Here is a 20,289-nt window from a genome sequence, read left to right on the forward strand (position 1 = left end):
GCATATATTTTTGCAGCTGCCACAACGCTTGACACTGACAATTGCACGTTGCGTGTTCAAGAGGAATGCCCCAGCTCATTGTCGCTGGACGCAGAGAGCTACAGTCGAGCTGCAAGACCGACGGACATATAGACCGACATATAGACCAACCGACAGACCCGACCAGACCCAACAACGAACAGTTGGACATGTTAACAGGAGCGAGAGCAACAACATCACAATAGCAACTGCAACTGCAAAGTGTCAAAGTCAAATATGCAAAAAACCAAGGGGAGCCGGCGGTTGAGGGGCAGGTTAAGCCAAGTTAAACAGTTGACAGCCGAGAAATGTAAGCTTCAAGGATGTGTCCAAACCATGGAACCTGGGAATTTTGTGCTACCTAGCACACAGCCCAGCGAAGCGTCATTCAGGTATTACCTGCACAAGATAGCTGTGCGTGATGGTCTGAATGGGAGCTACAGAGCTGAAAAGTTGGGAACATGACTTCCTGGAAAAGGTCTCAATAATATTCAACCTCTGATTTGCATTGATCCTCTATCGATCTAGGCAATTTGTGATTTACCAGACAGCTATATTTAAATTTTAACTGCTGGTTTCAGTCCAAAATATTTAAATTGATAACCGTAGCTAAAGTTAAAAGAAAATAAATATTTTTATGCCGACTTCTAACTTTTATAGTAAATATTTTATTTGTTTATGATAAAAATATCAAAATCTTTATTAATTCACACTGTTTTTTTCTGCCGTTTATAAGGCATAATTTAATTTTTGAATGAAGAACAGCGAGCTAATTAACGGAATTTCGGCTAATCACCTCTTCACAGATTAAATTTAATCTCACATGCAATTTTTGTATGACATAACTGAACAAAAAAATACATTATGCCTCAGTAAACATTCAAACCGCATATCAATGCATAATTAAGTTGTCAACACAATCATACAGTTGGAGGTATAAAAATCTGAATTATGAAAATTACATTTAAAATATTTTTTTACACGCAAACCAATATTTTTTTTGTATCAACAAAATACAAAATTCTATCAAGCGAAATAAAATATTCTGCGTTCGTGTTGCGTGGTAAATTTTATTAATTTTGCATGCGTAAGTTCATTATGCATAACAAATAACAGCAACAAGGGGAGTTTGTGTTAAATGTAGCCTATAATTAAATATTGTGCGCAACGAGATAGCAAAATCGGGGAGGAGGATGGTGGAGAAGTTCGCAATACGTAGGCTCCGATAAACGCCTAACGCATTTTGACAGCGCAATTATTTAAACGCCGACGCGGAGTGTTCATACATGTCATATTTCTGGCCTGCTGAAAAGTACAAAGTACAAAAAATATTGGCTGTGACACACCTAGCACTCGTATCTGAATCTCGCTCGCTTTTTGCCTCCTCAGTTGGCGCCCGTAGATGCAAAATTATAAACGCCTCGGCTTGGGGTTCTAACGATTGTCTTGAGTGTTCGGTGTTATGGCAACCTTTGATTGCTGACCTGGTTTCAAAAATTGCTGATATTACCCGAATGAAAAACGCTGCTCTAGATCGAACATTTGAATATTATCTTGATTTTAAAATCATTTTCTTTCTTTTCGTAGATTTTATTTCGACAAAATGATTTGCTTGCAAAATTTGTTTGCTATGACATAAATTATGACAAATATTCTTTATATCAATAATAAAAACAAAAAAAGAACGCTAAGTTCGAGTACCTCAAATATTTAAGCCGCAAAGCAAACAGCCGCTTAAAAGTGGAGCCATCTATTTAAAATGTATTGGTCGCTCACATTTTTTTAATAAATTATCCAATTATAAACTTTTTTTGATATTTCGATAGGTATTAATAAGCAATACAAAATGGCACTTACACTTTTACCAAATCTGTAAAGATGTGGGAGCTACTAAATATTTAAATATATTTAATCTAAAACGCCATTTAATCCATAAAAAACCTAAAAAAGGAAAACCTTTAACGAATTAAGTTTTCAAGCGACAATTTGACTGTCGCTTTGCGTAAATACATGTGCCCATAAATTAGCAGCTAAACTTTCATTCACCCCGCACCTAATTAACTCGAATTGTCCACGCGTAGTTGATTTGTTGACGGGTTCGACGAGCCATTTACCCAATTAGCCATAATTATCTATGTCCCCATCTCACTCGATCCGAAGCATTTTCTCCGGCCATAAGCTACAATTTGAGCTTTCCCAAATCACGACTTCCGTTTGGACGTTGGCCCTGTCATTAGCATGGAATTAGAAACGTTTCAAGTATTATTTGGACCTATTTTGGATTTTGGACAGGGGGCCTAACGGCAGTGCCCAGTTTGTTGGCCAAGTGGCAAGTGTCAAGTTCAAGGCACAAAAGAACCGACAAAACAAAAGAGCCAAACCGCCGACAACAATTGATAAATAAGTGAGCGTTTCGAATGTTGATTGATTTCTGGGTTCCGAATTGGTCTGGACACCTGCAAAATGAAAAATACACAAAAAAAACCTGGAGAGAGAGGCCCGAGTAAACAAAAAAAGGGAAACGAGAAATGAAATGCAAATAATACTCGTAAAATCGGTGAAAAAGCGAAGACTCGTCAAATGAAACCTCCAAACGATGACGTTGACACCTGTTTCAGCTTGTTTAGTTTCAATATTTCATTTGCTTGCACAGTCCATTTGTTTGTTTACATTTCGGTGTCCGCGTTCGAATCGCAAAAATATATATACATTTTTGATTTTTTCCACGGAGCGACAGAGATAGAGAACCTCGGATTCACGCTCGACTGCAGTTTTAGCACACCAAAAGCGATGGGAACGGATGTGCGATATGCGATGTGACTATGACATCGCAGCAGCCAAATATCATTTAATGAAAATATCAAATTTTGTTTGAATACCCCACTCGGATTTTTTGTATACCTGGCTCAGTCCATTTGTTTTTCGGGCCTCTCCTACGTGAGCAACCGAAATTTGAATTTGAATTTTGGTACATTTTATGCCCAACACGTTTTCACATTTCTCATTGGCCAAAGGCATTCGTTCGCTTGCCTTTTTTCTTCTTGCCGTGCCATTTTATTTATGGGCCTCATAAATACATCTCTCTCTTAAGAAAAAGATACAATTTGAAGTCTCCAGAAGTTGATTATCATGTACAAGTACATTGCCTACCTCGCTCCTGTCACATGCTAATCAAATGAGTCTGGGCCTGACAAATGGCACGTGTTCTGTCTTGGGGACTTCTAGAGAAGATTTCCAGATTTCTATAAAGATATCTCAAGGGTAACCGGTAGTCATTTAGTAGGCAATTTAACTAAAAAATATAAATAATTGTAAAATGTGATAAATTACTTAGAAAAACCGCGATAAGTTGATGGTTTACTTATGTATGTATTATTGAAGTAACATTTATTTTTGTCAATGAGTTACGATTCAAAGAAATTTAACACTATACCTGAACATTTTTTTTTCGTGCAGAAATATCATACATTTTTTAACGTTTTTAATTGAATGTAATTTTACATCAGCAAACAAACAATACATGATTGAAAGCAAAATATTTGTTTAAGCTTCTTTTCCCACAACCCTTTCGTTCTTTTTACTAATTAAAAAAGGCAAAAATATTTCAAAAAAATGCAATTCAAAAGGCCAATCCATTTACAAACTGCAAAGGGCTTTAAATCAAAGCTGCAGCTTCTAAACGAGCATTTTTGCAGTTGGCCATGTGTCGATTGAGTTTTGTGCGCTTTTCGTGTGCGGCTTAAACAATGCCCCATGCATAAATAACTATGGAAAAAACTAGCAAATCTCCGCACAAAGTATATGTACATGTAAATAACATGGAAAAGTATAGGGGAACGTATCTAACAGATACACGCGCCATAAACCTTGAAAATCGTATGCTTCCTGCCATTTACCCCTTTTTCTCCTTTTGGCCAGATGAGCATGGCCATAAAATATCAATTTCGTTTTACAACAAACGCCAAAATCGAACGAAAACTTATGAGTCTCTCTGCTGGTAGAAAAAAAGAGAAACCAAACGGGATAAAATATCGAAATAAAATGTATGCAAAGGAAAAAAAAGTAATTGAAAAATGCATTGCAGTAAAAATGAAGCAAAATATATTTGGTAATATATATTCATGTATTATGCTGCTTTATTTTCAACAGAAGATATTGTGAATAGCACTTGCGGCAAGCTGAAAATATATTATCAGCGATTTGGCAAAAAACTGGGAGACAAAAGTTGATATAACTTGAAAATACATGTTTGTGATTGACGTTTTTGGAAGGGAATAAAAAGGAACCTATACTCTGTTCTTTTATTCTTCTTTTTAATGATTTTACAATTAATTTTTAAGGGCAAGACCATCAAATATCCCTTAATAAAAGCAATCATGTTTCATTTTTCATCGTATTCTCGCTTGTATTTCAATGGCTGTCACGATTAACCATCAATATGAAAACAGCTCACGCTCTCAACATATTCCATATTTTTTCATTGTCATTTATTTGGCGTTTCGCAAATATTCTTTATATTCGCTTTAAAGTTTAACACTTTGGCCATATTCAAATATTCCACATTTCTGACCAGGCATTTTTCTCTTTCATTGCAGGTGAGTGGGCTTAATGACGTTTCACCAACACGGTATTTGTATTGATTTTATATCTGTAAATTTGTAAAACAAACGAATCTTTGACTATTATGCAAACAATGCAAATTGCAGCCTGCCATGGCTGCTCTTCTGGGCAAAATGAAATTTAAACTTAAAATGTTTGCATTTTGTGGGTGGGGTGAATGTCGACACCCAAACAAATGACTGGTTATTAATTATATGATTTTTGCACGCCGTTTCATACATATTTATGGGCATATTTTGTGCTCAGTGATTACCAGCCAGCCAATTAGTGAGTTTTCAAAGTGCTGCTGCGACCAGGGCAAATATTTTTCCATTCGCCCATTGAGGCAGCCGGGCGTGAAACAAACTCCGAACGCATATTGATATTTCTAATTAATTTTACAAATTTCGTCCGTTTTGATCCTTGCCAACGCGTCGCAGCCAATTTGAGCTCGTTGTTTTGCGGGGAATTTAGTTTTTATACCAGCTAACCCCTTTTCCATTCGCCATAATATTAGCTTGCATTCCGTGTCAGTCGGTGTAAATATTTTGACGCAACTTGCAATTTCTCGCAATCTAAACATTCGCATCGCAACGCGAAGGATAAAAATGAAAACAGCTTAGAGCGGCATTGGATGTTGGATGTTGGTTGGCTGTTGGGTGGCAAAAGTGGCTGAAAGTGGGAGGTCCGGGCGGAAGGCGATACTTGCACAGCATAACTTAAGGCGTAGCTAAGGCTAAAATGGTGTTGCGACCCGACAGCCCAGGAAAAAAAAACAGAATTCACCCAATTGTGTGCCAATGGCAAATGCAGTACAAAGCGCTTAATACACTAAGAGAAATTCAGAAATTGGCGCTTAAGAAAGATTATTGAAAACTAAAAGGTTACGGAAACTAAGAGGTGACCAAACATAAAACTTTGGTTTGCCATAACTTATAAAAATCAAATGATAAAGGGCTAGAATATCCATGGTTTCATTTTGGAAAGATTTTAAAACCATTTTCCTTTCAAGAAAAATTTAAATAAGGTTAGAAAAAAGACAAAATAATTGTCAAAATATTTATAATTTTTGTTTGGAAGCTATTATTTAATGGATCAAACTTTTTTAAGAGCCATGCTGAAATAAAATAAGCTAATTGAAATATTTAACTCAAATTGCCGAATTCACAATATATAAGCAACTTTGACTCAATTCATAAGAATAAATCGATTTTAATTAGAATAAAATTGTCTTCCTGCGAAGTTGAATGCTTGGTTAAATGGTATCAATAAAATTGCGACATTTGTATGGGACAAACGTCCCTTCTAAATCCCTGTCCCCGATTTGCACAAGTGCAAAATGGAAACACGTTCGCTGCGAATGCTCTTAGCCTTCGCTGCACTTTCTTCGGACGCCTATTGAAAGCAGCCTGAAGTGAAACGAAACGTGGAGCAGAATGGAGCGGCACCTTAGCATACCATATCTACAAAGGCTAATCTAGGCGGGAAGCAGAAGGAGGAGGATCGAGGGGAGGCTTTGGACCAGGGAATCCGGGGAACAGACGTTCGAATCTGCAGGAGGAAATTGAGGGGCTTGCGTGTGCAATTTGCCTGCTGCTTATGCCTTCCCCTATTTCCCCCATTTCCCCATTCAAACCCGGGCTTATCATCATCTCGAGCTCAGACCCTCTTTATGCACATTTTATTTTTATTTTCCACCGTATTTTTATTTAACTTGCGCTGGCAGTAAATAATCATAATACATATTTAAATTGTGACCGTGTGTGTGCTTACCTACGTTTTTCACTAGTTTTTCCTTCCTTCCCTGGCATTTCCTGAGCCACCGATAGCTATCGTCATCGCCATCACATGGCTGCATTTTTATTAAGACGCCTTTAAGCTCCTCCCCTGGCCTTATCAATAATTTCATTTTCTTCTGCTACAGTTTCTAGAAAAAATGTATATAAAATGGAAACCAAAAGAAGTGTGGCGGGGGAAAAACTTAAACTCAAATTGGCCGCGTCTCATCTTGGAGAAATTTTTATCGCAATCAATTTAATGCGCCGAAGCACACGCACTTTGCTAAAGGTCGCTATAGAAACGATTTTCGGGGTGGTGAAGCCCTGAAAGTGATTTCGTTTGCCTGCTGAAAAGTTGCTACAAATGCTGCAAATACGCTGAAATCTTACTAAATATTTCAACACAGTGGAATGTAACGATGTGGCTGCTGGGAAATTTATCGGCGAGGGGAGGAAACGGCGGAAATGCCGGAGTTTGGGCTGCGCAATTCGAGTGGGAGGAGGTCCCCAGAGTCTTTAGAAAACCATACAAGTTTCCTATTAACTTTATTGATATGAACAGGAATTAAGTTTCCCGGGAACACTTATTACTTTTGGCAGGAAATTATAAGTTTTACAACGCTCGGTTCCGTTTACACTTCCTTCATGTTGCGCTAACTTTAGGCAATATATTTAAGCATATCATGAAGATGGGAATACGTTCTAAATATAACATTGAGAACATTGTCGAATTTCCAAACATTTAAAATGTAATTAAAAATTAATGAATAGCTTCGAACACATTTTTCTATATTTTTCATAAATATGTAAAATAATTCTTAATGCTTAAACATGTTTTTCGGAAATATAATAGTTTAAAGTAATATTTTTTTTATTCTAAGTACTTAAGAATTCTTCAAGTGGGGATATTTGATTTCCACTTCAGCTATAAGAACTTAAATTTCCCAACCAACTTGGGTCAAGTGTTTAAAGTCCCATCGCAGTGTCGATTGCCGATTTAACTTTCACTTGATTGCACTTGCCAAATTAAACTGGCTCTATCTTCGAACTGCTCCGTCCCCGAACTCTTTCTACGCCTTCGCCTGTCTCCGGCAAACACATATGTCCGGCAATTTCAATTACATTTCTTCACTTCAATCAAATCGCATTTCGCTTTGGCCTTTGGCCGCTGACCATCGAAGGCAGCCGAAAAAAATGGATTGTGCAGTACGCGTGTTGCACTTTCAGTGATTCGTAAATTGAATTTACAGTTCAGTCTTAGTCTCAGTCTTCTCACCCACTCCCCCGCACAATTTCATTTGATTTTTATTTTTATTTTATTTAGCCATTTCTTATCGCCCTTTTGGTAGTCGTGACTTTGGCGACAATTGTCCGAAATCGCTCTCGAGTCCTTGGGAGTGCAAGTGTGAGTGTGAGTGACTCCTGTCGGAGTGCCACGAAGGACACTTGAAATTATTGAAATTGTTTTGCCATTTTGCGCTGCCCTTCCGCATTCCCAAATTCCCAATCGAGCGAGTGTCTAAATGCAATTGTCTGTCTGCTTATCATTGCCCTGGAATTTTCTCATTTTGAGTGATTCGAAGAATTTGTGTGGATTTTGGTTATTGATTTCCGAATGCCAAGAAGTCTGTGATGTGCTATGATGCAGCTCGAGGATCTATTGTATCCTTGCTGGGAAAATGGAATGGAGTGTGTGACTTTGAGCTTTTAATTAGTAGTTAATTGATTTGAGAGAGCTTTTGGTCTACAAAAGGGATTATTGCGAGAACTGTGATGGATGTAGTTTATTGTTCTGCGAAATGTAATTATTCCTGTAGAAAATTTAAACTGAAGTCAAAATAGTTAAAACTAACTGCCAAAAACTAAAAATGCTCTTAAAAATTCACAAACATAAAAAAAAAATCATTTCTGAAAATTCAGTTTCAATTATTTATTTTCATCGATTAATCATACAATTTGCCAAGCGAATGCCCATTAAACAATTCAATTTTCGCTTCTACCACCTGACAAATTCACAGATATCGCCATATTGTTGTTGTGGCCGAAATCGCAGACGAAAACACGCATATATTTCGGATTTTTTGTTGTATAATTCCTTTGGCCGGCGGTTAATTAAAAAAGGGGCTTGGCCGCGGGCTTTTTGGGCTGGGAAGCAGACTCCCACGTTGATTTATAGCAGTGGGCTTTAAAGTGTGTATAAATCAAACGAAATAAAATGTGCATATACGTATATAGAGTATTGAATTGGCATAAGTTGACTTTAGCGGCCGGCCAACATGATGTCCTGTCGGCCGAACGGCCAACTCTTTAGCGCCATTAACAAAGGACTTTCCCTGGCCGCAGAGCAGAGCAACCAGTTGGTTCGATTCAGTTCAGTTCCGTTTGCCTTTTCATTTACGTCGTCTTTGTTGACCACTCTTAATCCTTTGGCGGAGCCCCGAGTCTCGAGTCCCGGATAAAAGGAGAAGCGCCCTGCATTCTGCGATAAATTCGCATTAAATGAGGAAAAGAGGGGGAAAATGGGGAAAAGCAGTTAAATACAGACTCACTGGGCTCGGACCATGGCCAACACCAACACAATGCGTCGAGTGCAATTCAGAAATTCTCTGCGCTTGGCACACAAACACAAAGATAGAAAAATCGAAGAATGTCAATAATGGCTGCTGCAGTTTCTGCCCCAGGACCTCGTCCTTTTCCTCTTCCTTACATCCATCCCCCCTTTTCACCCACATTTCGGCTTTAATGACGCCACATCCTGTGACAATAAGCGTCACTTGGCCAGTTTGTTGTCTTCATTTTCGATCGCACAGAAGGCGAGTTGAAAAGTCCCATCATATCGTTACAGTGCTCAAATTGCTCAAGCGATGTGCAAAAGTAAATAGGATTCTGCTGAATTTATTGTTAAATGAAAGATAACTTTGCTAGAGTCCTGAAGCGTTTATTTGTGCTGGCATAAGATAAACAACAGTAGTTTGATGCAATTAACTTTAAATGTTTTTAAAAGATGCAAGAAATTGATTAAGAAAAATTCAAAGAACTTGCTAAAAAATAATAATATTTATAATAAATATTTTTAAATATTTTTCAACGATAATTTAGATGTTATACTTTTTGAACCACTGTTTACCCATTCGTTGGAGGGTTCATTGATAAGACCCGCGCTCTCCGGTGCAATTGACAACTTCAATGTGAACAATATTATTTGCATTTATTTTTGTTCGACTCTTTTATTCTTCGTTATTTTTTTTTTGGCCAAAAGGAGTGGGGCTGCAAGGAGAGCCAGTACATTTCCCAATATTTCGCTGTTCAACCCGTTTGTTTCTGGGCATCTGAGTATCTGAGTGCGGCTCCTTGCTCCGTGTGGCTTCGACAGACTTTGCTGGAGTATCGTATCGGTTTCGCGATTTCGTTGCATTCAAGTTGCGGTTTTGGCGTCTTCTTTGGAGAGGCAACAGCTGCCGCATCTCGTTGCATTTTCCTTCCCCTCCTCCTTTTGCTGCCCAGCTATTGTGGTTTATTTGACTTTTGTTGCACATTACGTAAGTCGGGGTTTCAATGCACTTTGCCTGCGCCAACTACGCGATTCAATGGGTCTTAACTGTGCCACAAACACCCGTGTTCTTGATTTGAGCGACCCGTGGGTACACTTTAAAATTTGATAACAAATTTATAGCTTTTGAAAAGAAATGTTTTAAAATTAATAACATTTTGGATATAAATTAATAAATAATAAAATATTGGGAATAATAATGCTTTCATAACAAAAGATTTTTAGGACGTCCTGAGTTCAATCCCTTCCATCTCTCTGTTAAAATTATATTATTTTTAATTTTTTTTTAAATTCCTTCAAAAATAAATACAAATATTTAAAATTCGGAAAACTTACCAATAAGAAAATAATGTTAATTTGTTATTTTTAATGTTAATATTTTCTAAGTGCACGAAGCTACTGTGCTCTGTGGCTACTGTGGGCGGCGTTCATTGTGGAGCATAGTAAATAAGTGCACCGCTCTGTTTGACACTTGCAGCTGTCAACGCGGCGCGTGATTGATCGAGCGATATTGCTTGCCCCCCGAAACGGGTGTAAAAGCCAGGGTTCCGCGGAGAGAAATGATGTTGTCAGGGCGAGCTAATGGAGGAGTTCCCCATTAACATGCCCATAACAAATGGTCCGATCTGTTGGCTCAATCGCAGTTAGACAGCTTGATTAAACGCAGGTAGGAAAAATGCGTTACGAAGGCAAATGATTTGTTTAATTTTTAAATTTAAAAAAAGGTTAAAAAATTATTTTAAAAAAATGTGTTCCAAGCATTAAGCATTCTTAAATACAATTATTAAACAATTGTCTAGCCAAGATTTCTGTACAAAATCCTAAACCCATTAGTAACTTTGCAAGATAAAGTTCAAACTCTTACCAATTAGTGCAACATCGTAATAATTGAAGTTTGTTTGAAAGACAGCAAAACTTTCATCGGCAACTACAAAAGTTAATGTGGCGTTTGACAGAACTTATCTATCAGCAGAAGTAGATACAGCCATCGATAACAGGCAGCAGATACAAATTGTTAGAATGTAACTAGAAGAAGCTCGCCTCCTTCCACTAATGGCCCCATTTGCCAGGAACAAAGTAAAGAAAGCAAAAATTAATGTAAATTTATTGTCTCAATTTATAATGCAACAAATTGGGCAAAGTGAGCCCCGGCTCAGATACTTTGGCCAAATATTAATGTTGACAGGGGGCGAAAGACCAAGTTGCAAGTAGAAAGTATCTGGCAGATACGCATAATGGCGCGGCATTGAACTTGAACTTATCTGCGATTGGAGTTTTTCAATTGTTTGCCAAAGTCATTGGGCGCAAAGTTGCTGCCATTTTGTCTCTCACAAAGTTATTACAAAGTTTGCCATATAAGTTTTGGCAGCCTTTTAAAGTTTGTCCCCTGGATGTAGATAACTTTCTGGCCCTTGGAAGCTGCATCGGCTCTCGTTCTCATCTCAGTTTCGACTTCTCGACTCCTCGACCAGCAAATTGAGTGCACACAGCCGGCAGACGTTTGTCATTTGTCTGCCGTCATGTCAGTTGTCAAGTTTGATTTTTCGACATTTGCCTCTCAGTTCTATTTAACTATATGTACGCTTTTTGTGTCTTTTTTAAATTGCTGCGGCCACTGTGATAAAGTGGAGAAAAAATATGAAATATCGTGCTCTGCAATATACAAAAGACAAATTCGTGAAGCTCTTCGGAAGCATGTTGACAATATTCTGTACAGCATTTTCGGTTATCCGGGCATCTCGGCAAAGTGGTTAGTTGTGTAGATTTTTTTAGTCTGGGAAAATGTTGTAGTTCTTTTTGGGTCAACAGATTGACATGTTTTTTCTATGTAACAAATTTCTGGATTTATTTAAGATTTATTTGGTTAATCCTTTTAGTTGTAATAAATCAATTTTAATTCTCATGTAATAAGATCATTTAAAAAATTATTCAAAAATATAAAATTTGTCTTCTAGGTTTTTTTATTTCCTAAGTTATGGAAGTTAAAGAATATTGAACTCTATAATCCATAAACGGTAACGGTGTAAAATCATTTAAGTTCTCGAAAACCAGAACGGATTCCTCTTTATTCATTTTAAGACTACCCCAACCTTTTCTTTAATCCCCGCCCAGAGTATCTCGAAGTCGTGCGACCTGTCATCTTATGTTCTCCTGGTGTTGACAAATGGTAAAGGGTGCTGAAGAGGGGCAGTTGATGTCTGAACACTTTATCTTAATGTCAATTTTTTGTTTCGTTCGGGCTTTGGTTTGATTCGAAGGGTTTTTCTGGCCCAGTCGTGTGCGTGAAGCAGTTAAGACTGCCCGGGCAAATTAGCCATAAAAAACGCATTTGTATATCGGTGTTGGGGCGCCTCATTTGGAAGTCATGTCAAAATCACGACATCGAAGGCGCCCGGCGATAAAAACGGCTCGGGGATTTACATTTATATTAGACTGGCTCAAAGAGCTCCGACAATGAATCATCAGCGTACTTAAATAGCTTTAAGTGTTGGCATTTTCCGAGCTTTGATTTCATTTGCATCCCGCTTTTCCTTGATTTCCCGGCTAGTTCGACAACGTCAACTCGTGTCTGCATGTGCTGCGCAGTCAGTCGGTCGGCGGCTTGGAGAACATCACCACCAATGACATCTGTGCCGGTCGCCTGAAAGCCGTCCTCGCCCTCTTCTTCGCCCTGAGTCGCTTCAAACAGCAGGCCAAACAGACCAAATCCATTGGCGTTGGCTGCAGCGCGGGAGTGGGCTCCTCATCGAGGGAGGATAAGAATCATCAGGATCAGCAGCAGCAGCAAACGCCCCAACAATTGGCCCAGTCTCTGGAAAACGGCAATGAGATGGTGAACCGGTAAGTCAATTTCGAAAATATTTTTGAAAAAATTTCAGCTTTAAGAAATTAATTTGATTGGGTGCAGCCTTACAAAAGTAAGCGAGTCTTCAGAATAGTTGTGCCAAGAACCCCAATAAATTCCATTGGTCGTGGTTGAAAGACCCTGTGCGTAGTATTTTCCATTAAGGAAGCTATAATATCATTTAGTAGTAGTATGTAGTACATTACCATATGAAAAATGTTTACCTTTCAACACAGTTTTCGAACCACCAGCCCCCGAATTGAATACTAGCGCAGTTAAAACAAGGGTTATTATCATTATCCCTGTCGAACTTGGTGAACTTTTGGTGCTCATGAACTGGAAGCAAGTCTCCGGCTGTACCAGAATACATATGTTCCTAGCGATTTTAGCTGATATTTCTCTTTCTCGCTTTCGATTCGAAAACGACTAAAATGAGCGTAGCTAGAGGATCCATCTACCATTTCAAGTTTAATATAAAGTTCTTGGGGTATTTGCCAAGAAAAATTCCCAATTTTTATCTCCGAATTTATTTTCATATTTCTGCCAGGATCGATCGAAGTTTTCGGAACCGTCTGAACGTCTCTAAATTGTCTTCCAACAAATTTCAGCCAGTTTTTCAATTCTGCCAATATAGGCAGAATTCGCTGAAGATAAGAACATTTTATCAAAAATGTAATGTTTTGGACTATCAGCAATTCAAAAAATGTAAAGAAAAAACCTTTTTTGAATTGATTGGCGCAAAGAAATGTCCGAAAAGTTGGGATTTTCTTTTCCGGTAACTATAAGATTAAAGCACAACATCTGAGCGTCATTATACATGTGAAAATATTATTCCTGTTATTCGTAGAGTAAAAGGGTTTATTGTATTTGTTGGAATAACCGCTTGCTCAGTAATGGGTATCTGATGGTCGACAACAATAATTCGAATTGATCTATTTAATTTGTGAACAGCGCCCCCTTTGGTTTCTTTTTTTCAGTACACCCACAATAGATGGCGCTTTTAAAAACTGTTCCCACTACCCTTATATTTTACTTATATTTTATTTAAGTTTTACATTTTACATATATTATTTCTAAAGTTACCATATTTTACAAATTTCCAAGTTGGAGAATGTGTAGATGTCAAAAAATTGTAGAATACAATATACTTCACCTTACGTACTTTACGCCCTCTATCGGCAGTGACCGCTTTTGGTAGCCATCTTGTGTTTTACGACTGTAAGTACTTAGGGTAACCATAGGTGTCGCCTTTGATGGATAAGTCTTGTGACAAGGATATTAAACAGTAGAACCTCGATTATTTTGACTTTAGATTCTGAAACTAAGTTGCCTTTTGTATATTATAATGTGTTAAAAATTTCTGGTAAGTATTAATTTCTAACAAATAGGCCAATAAAGGGTTTGCGTTACACTGTTCTTTTTAAAGACACAATAAGTTATAGACTTAGAAACCTTTTTTTAAATAAAGGAACAAAATGTATATTTGGGATAATTCCTTAGTTTTTAGCATACCATATTAATTTAAGGGTCCTCTTTTCCAACTGACCCGAATTTAAATGAATTACAACTTTTAAGTTGCAAATAATTCGGCCAGCCTTTTTCAAAATGTAATCTACACCGCTGTCGTAACTCAATTTCTTATTTTGCCGAAACGCCCCTTCGATTCCGAAATCCTCCCCGTTAAGCCGCCCAAAAAATTGCATATCCAATGTCAGAGATTTCCTTTGAGTTTCGCTTAGACCGTCATAAGACATCCGGCACGCATTGCTTTCTGCGCTTTCCTAGAATTCCTAGCCAGTTTAATATGATTTATTGGTTTGTTTGCCGGAAATTACAGGCAGTTGGGTCCTGGTTTTGGCTTCTTTTTTTTAGGGCTTTCCGCCTCACACCTCGACCAACAGATGTCATCAGGAAAATGGCAGGGAAAACTCCAGAAAGGCAAACAAAATTGGCGTGCTACAAGTTTAAAGAGAGGAAAATCTCAGCCAGGGGGAAGAACCCCGCAAAGTGCTCTCTGAAAAATTCAAAGCAAGAAGATGGCAAAATTAGAAAACTTTATTTGCCCAATGTCTGTGGGGAGGTCTTCGGTTTTGACTCCAGTTTCGGGGGTTTCCTTTAGAGCTCCGTGTTTGCAACCCCCGGGGAAATCCTTGGAGTTGCAGACAGGAAGCGGAAGCTTTTGTGTGGCGCCCCTGCCCCCATTTCCCCCCCTTTTTCCATCGAATTGGTCGTTTAACTCGGGGACCCGGCTGAATGTGTTGATGACTTTCACTGACTATGAAATTTAAATGCGTTACGGAAATGTTTTGCGTTCGCTTTTGGCCGAGCAGACAAATAAATTACAAAGGATTTTTATGGTCGTCCTTGCGCCTAGTTTGTGGTAGGCGACGAGTCGCAATCAGGAGGGTGCAGCGGTTCATTTAAAGTTGCGCCATAAAACTTTCACTTGCCGTCGACCCTCCGGAGCGTTGTTTATAATGTCTGCGGTCTGGCGACCTAGACCCACCTCCAAGGGGGGTTTCGGGGGTTCCCCGCCAGCCACCCGGAACGGTGACAAAATAGCAACCCCAAAAATTGTACACCTAAATAAACACTTGAGAAAGTCAAGAATTTTTTAAAAATATTCTTAAATTGAGACTGCAATTTTATTGAGAGAAGCTTTAAAATTAGCACTAACTCTTCAATTAACTTTAAGTCTTAAAAGAAATATTTGATGATTGCAATTATAATTAAAAAAAATATTACTTCAAGGTTTAATTAAAATCGATTCAAGGCATAAAAACAATTTGTACACAAATTTTTATTAAGGACATGAGTATTTTATTTATTTAAATTATTTTTTTCCGTGTACCATTAGCGACATTCGTTGCCAGGAATTTTTCCAATGCAAAATTCAAAAGCATTTTAACAACGGCAGCTGCCACTGAATTTTGTTTTTAGCCGAGGCTGGGGGTTTGGTTTGCTTTTGCTTTTGGGGAATTCCAATTTCATGGCACTTCACAAGTTTTTCTATTTTTTAAAGCACTGACTGTGATTTGTTTGGGGACAACCTGCTGGCAGGAGCAACACGTTGCACTGACGCACATAATTAAAACAGGAAGACACATTGCCAAGCAGCACTTGAATTTATATCCGGAATCTCGTTAAATTTACTCAAGACTTCAGCAACAGCTGATGACGATCCGAAACCCCGAAGTGCACAACTCCCACCATTTATAACTGCAAATTGCTTTGGCAGACATGCCAGCAATATGTATTGTATTTATAGCAGTTGTAAGCGAGCTTTCCTTCTGGAATTGGCTCCAAAGTAACCCCTGAAGACGAGGGCGGGGCGAGGTCCTTTAAGGGGGAGTAAATTCCCATAGAGGCTGGAGAATGGCTCCCGAATCCACCCTCTAAATGGGATAAATTCGCCCACGTGCGTGTGTTCCTGTGTTCCTCTAATTCGCATGCATTTATGCGTGACCATGAACAAGGAAAGGACCAATCCCCCAGGATCCCTGGATTTCAGGATGTCCTTCCTCCTGCTCCAACCAAAGTGCACTCATCCTGGCTGTGACCACTCTTCACTGGCAAATTGTCAAGTCCCCTTGTCCTTCGGTCCTTCTATCCTTGTTGTCCTCAGCCTCGTCTGGCTTAACTTTTGTTGTCCTGCGGGCTTGGTTTTTTCCACATGGTCTGCTCCTCTGTGCTGAATTTATAATTCCATTTGTGGTTTTAATTTCGTAAATGTGAGATTAATTTTATTCAATTTGTGTGCCCAGAGCCGAACGGGTGAGCCGAAGTTGGGGTTACGCTTCATTGACTGTCAATTGTTGGCAATTGAAGCAGTGAGAAAATGCAGAGTGAGGAGTTAGAAAGGAAAATTGGCCAAAGGAATAAAGTCATTGAAAGGTGGGGGAACAGAATTTTCAACTCGGTGATTTATTATTTTACAAATATGTTTTACATTACAAAAACAAGATATAATAAAGCAGCTTAAAAATACTTTTTATCAAGATTTTCCCTTCCCAAATTCTCCGTATCATCCATCATATCCTCCAAGAACCTTTCCTCCTGGGGATCCAATCTCGATATGATCTCTCGCGTGGCCCTAAACTGCCCACAATTATACAAATGCTCATTCTCTAGGCGCAGAAAATTCCATATAAAACGTCTCACTATCTCGCTAAAACAAATAATCGATTTGCCATTAAAGGGAGTTATTACTTCCTGATAGACCAATACAAACTCCAAAACCCAAACAAAACGCAGCAGAGTATTTTCCACAATCACAAAGTAGTAGAACCACTATAAAAAATTATTCGTTAAAAAATATTTATTACGTTGTAAGCTTTTACCTTTGGATAGACTAGATTGTCGCGCAGAAAGAGGTTCTCACCCTTCCACACTCTTAACAAACCAAAGTCCATCAGTAAATCCCAAAGCAGCGAATATATGGCCGAAATAATGCATATGGTTATATAGGCCCAAGTCCAGGGATTCTCAAAAAGATTATTGTATTTGCCTAAAATAAAATGTATTAAAATTTGAGGTAAACTGAATACACTTTTAAAACACTCACCATTCGTTTCCATTTGGATGGTCGAAAATACCACCTCCGCTACGGTTAGGAAGTACTTCAATGCATTGATCAGATAGTCCGTGGACTTGGATCCACTGTCCCTAAATCGCCGAAAACTCTGGCAAAATCGAAACCAAGCCGGCAGACATCGAATGACGGGCACCGCATAGTCGGGTTCAAACTCAAAGGAATCGCTGCGACCCAGAAAATATCGCACATAGAACCGCATGAGATAATAGTGATCCACGATTCCGATGACCAACGAGGTCCACTGCTCCGCCACCCAAAAGTCCACGAAATTCACAAAGAAAAAGGGGGCCAAAATGATGCGACCCACAATGGTCATTAGCCAAATTCTGGCCGAGTAGTACACAATGTGTATGGGGTTGAGGAACAGTACAACCACAATTGCGCCCTGAACGAGTGGTATATAATAGGGTTCACTTATAAAGAACTCTTTATGGAGCAAGTACAGCAAAATGCTCAGCGTGCAAAGGTAACCAAAGAAACTGACTATTTCCAGGGCTCGCATGGCACCCACAGCATCCCTTCGCTCCACCTCGAAGATCAAAACGTGGTCAATGCCCTTCTTCTCGTAAACTTTTATATTGATAGCCAGACTGAAGCCAAAGAATATGCCCGAAATGGGTCCTCTGAACAGGCTGAGAAACCTAAACCTGAACTCTGGGCTCAAGTCTAGGCAAAAATCTGAAAAAAAATAAACTTTAAGAAAAGTATTTCCTACTACAATAAATATCACCCACATGAAATCACACAAATTATAGCAGCCACCGAAAACAGACCCAAAAATAAGCCGGCACAAAAAACATGAAGCGGCGGTGTTGGTTGGCCCAAAGGCGGCACTCGCAACTTGGCCATTGCCTTCGACCGATCTCCATTGGCCAGGTGCTCCGTGTACAGATCCTCCGTGGTCACTATCATCCGTTCCAACTGCGTGGTCAATGCAAAGCTCGCCCTCAGAATAAATCGTTCGTACCAAACCGAGCCAGCCTCTGACTTTAGGTGCTTATCGTACTTTTTCAAGATTTTTCGAAAGGCTGTTATATTCAGCATTTGGTAATTCTGCAGCATAATAAGGCTAAAGAGTAATATGTTAGTTAAAAGAAATATTTGTAAGTTGAGTGATTCAGTGATTCTTGAAGTTTTATACTTCTTAAGGTTCTGAAGAATTCGCGTTTAATAACTTTTAAAGTTTTTAGCTTTAAATTGAGTGGTTCAACGGCTATTAAAGTTTTGAACTACTTTTTGGTTCTGAAGAACTCGCGTTTTATGAATTTTTTTATGTAATGAAGTTTGCGAAAATGTATTATATGAGATACAATTACCTTAGATAAAACTCACTCATGGCCAGTCGGAGTTTGCTAACGGGCTGCGTCTTCCGGTTATCTAAATGGCTCCTTGAAGTAGTGGATGCCCTGGAAGTCGAGGATCCTCGTGGATCCTGTTGGCTGCGATGCCGGGCCGTAAGTGTTAGCTGGTATTTGAGAGTAGCCAATTTGCGATGCGCTTCCGCTTGTTTGTAGGCAAAAAAGTCATTCACCTTGGTTAACTCCTCTTTGCAGGTGTTGAAGAAGAGTATCTCGAAATCCCTGTAGTAAGCGTTATTCCCCTGGCTTCTACTTTTTGGAGCTTTCTCCACGGCATTCAGTATCAAGCTCTTCAGCTCCTGGGAAAAAAATAAGAATGTTAATGTGTGGGGATTGGGAAAAATAACCTGAGTTACATTGTAGTTCATATACTGGTAACGCCACTCGGGCACCATAAGCCTGTCTAGAGTTTTTCCAAACTTCATTTTTACAAGGTTTTAGTTTCGATTTTATGAGAGCTCAGATTTTTTGACAAATAAGACTAGGTTTATTACGATCTCTATAATACTATATCCTAGGAAAACTTACCCTCTTTGACCACTTTCTATTGGCCTTAAGCATTATTATTAGTTTGCTCAACTGAATTATCTTTAGCCTAACCATAATTTGGCTCAAAACGCAACCGCCCTTGAAATCTCTAATTGTAGATATTTTCATCCCTTTTATGGTGCAGAAATTCTCTTTCCTTCAACGTGAAAAATTTTCCTTTGTCCGCGGACAACCCACGCAAATTTTGACATGCGTTTCCCTTTCCTTTCCTTTAAAAGTTGACAACTTCGCTTTTGTTTTTGAGGACGATGTCCGCAGAATCATCAACTCATCCTGCATGAAATCGTTTGGCTTTTCATGTTGAGGCAAACCTAAATATATACCCCGTATTTTTCGAGTTTTCCGCCTGTTTTGAAGTGACTGCGTTTGGGTTTATTATTAAAAATAAAGGAAAAGTCCTGGTAAAACGGGGTGGCTAAGGGTAGGCTTTTGGCTTTATGGCAACTCTTTAAGTTCAACGACGCTTCAATCGAGTCCCACAATTCGATTTCAGTTGCTAGCCATTAGTCATAAGAAAGGAATATTGGGAAAGCGGGAAAATGTCGTCTACAGGCATCGGCATCCCATGATGAGCAAGTGGGTGGCCGAAAAGGACTCCCATCTCACCTCAGTCGTCATCATCAAAGCCGGCATTCATCTTCCCCTCTGCGTCGCTCTGTGAAAAATGTGAAACAATTGCAACGATGATTACTTTTTCCAACAGTTTTCCCCTCTGTTGCTGTTGTTGTTGTCTGGTCGTAAAGGAAAATTGAATTGCCCGTGGGCGGAGCATGAAGTTTGTCCTGCCCTCAAGGGACCTTTTCCCGGGTGGGGTATTGGGTGGAAAAATAAGAGACGGACGGACCGAGATGAAAACAGGTGAACTCCATAATTATATGCTAAATACTCGGGTAATTAACTCCCCCGGGAACATTAACTATTTGAAGTACTTGATTATGCTGATGACTAAGGCTTGCGAATTTCCCCGAAAGATAAAAGAGAAAAACTAAGCCAGTGGA

The 20,289-nt window shown here is 38.9% G+C and overlaps 2 protein-coding genes across 8 annotated transcripts in view; one reads left to right on the top strand and one right to left on the bottom strand.

Moving 5' to 3' along the window:
- Window positions 1-20,289, top strand: part of sick (sickie) — a 186,451-nt gene that overhangs the window by 90,235 nt on the left and 75,927 nt on the right. For all 7 annotated transcript variants that reach the window (XM_070211921.1, XM_070211930.1, XM_044394877.2 and 4 more), the window contains one exon: window positions 12,494-12,786. In XM_070211921.1, the coding sequence (XP_070068022.1) occupies window positions 12,494-12,786 (293 nt within the window). The remainder of the gene's footprint in view (window positions 1-12,493; window positions 12,787-20,289) is intronic.
- Window positions 16,680-19,235, bottom strand: LOC108055419 (solute carrier family 53 member 1). Its single transcript, XM_017138748.3, has 6 exons — window positions 19,099-19,235; window positions 18,701-19,041; window positions 18,119-18,453; window positions 17,355-18,062; window positions 17,131-17,297; window positions 16,680-17,080 (listed from the first exon to the last, which is right to left on the bottom strand). The coding sequence occupies exons 1-6, from the start codon at window positions 19,165-19,167 to the stop codon at window positions 16,769-16,771; spliced, it is 1,932 nt and encodes a 643-aa protein (XP_016994237.2). The 5' UTR covers window positions 19,168-19,235; the 3' UTR covers window positions 16,680-16,768.

Source organism: Drosophila takahashii, chromosome 2L, assembly GCF_030179915.1.
Source record: "Drosophila takahashii strain IR98-3 E-12201 chromosome 2L, DtakHiC1v2, whole genome shotgun sequence".
In the NCBI taxonomy this organism is placed as follows: Eukaryota; Metazoa; Arthropoda; class Insecta; order Diptera; family Drosophilidae; genus Drosophila; species Drosophila takahashii.

Coding starts and splice junctions, on each gene's coding strand:
- LOC108055419 (XM_017138748.3), bottom strand. CDS start 19,167: ATGAAGTTTGGAAAAACTCTAGACAGGCTTATGGTGCCCGAGTGGCGT. Junction 18,063..18,118: donor TATAATTTGTGTGATTTCAT/GTGGGTGATATT, acceptor ATTTTTTTTCAG/ATTTTTGCCTAGACTTGAGC. Junction 17,081..17,130: donor ACAATCTAGTCTATCCAAAG/GTAAAAGCTTAC, acceptor AATTTTTTATAG/TGGTTCTACTACTTTGTGAT.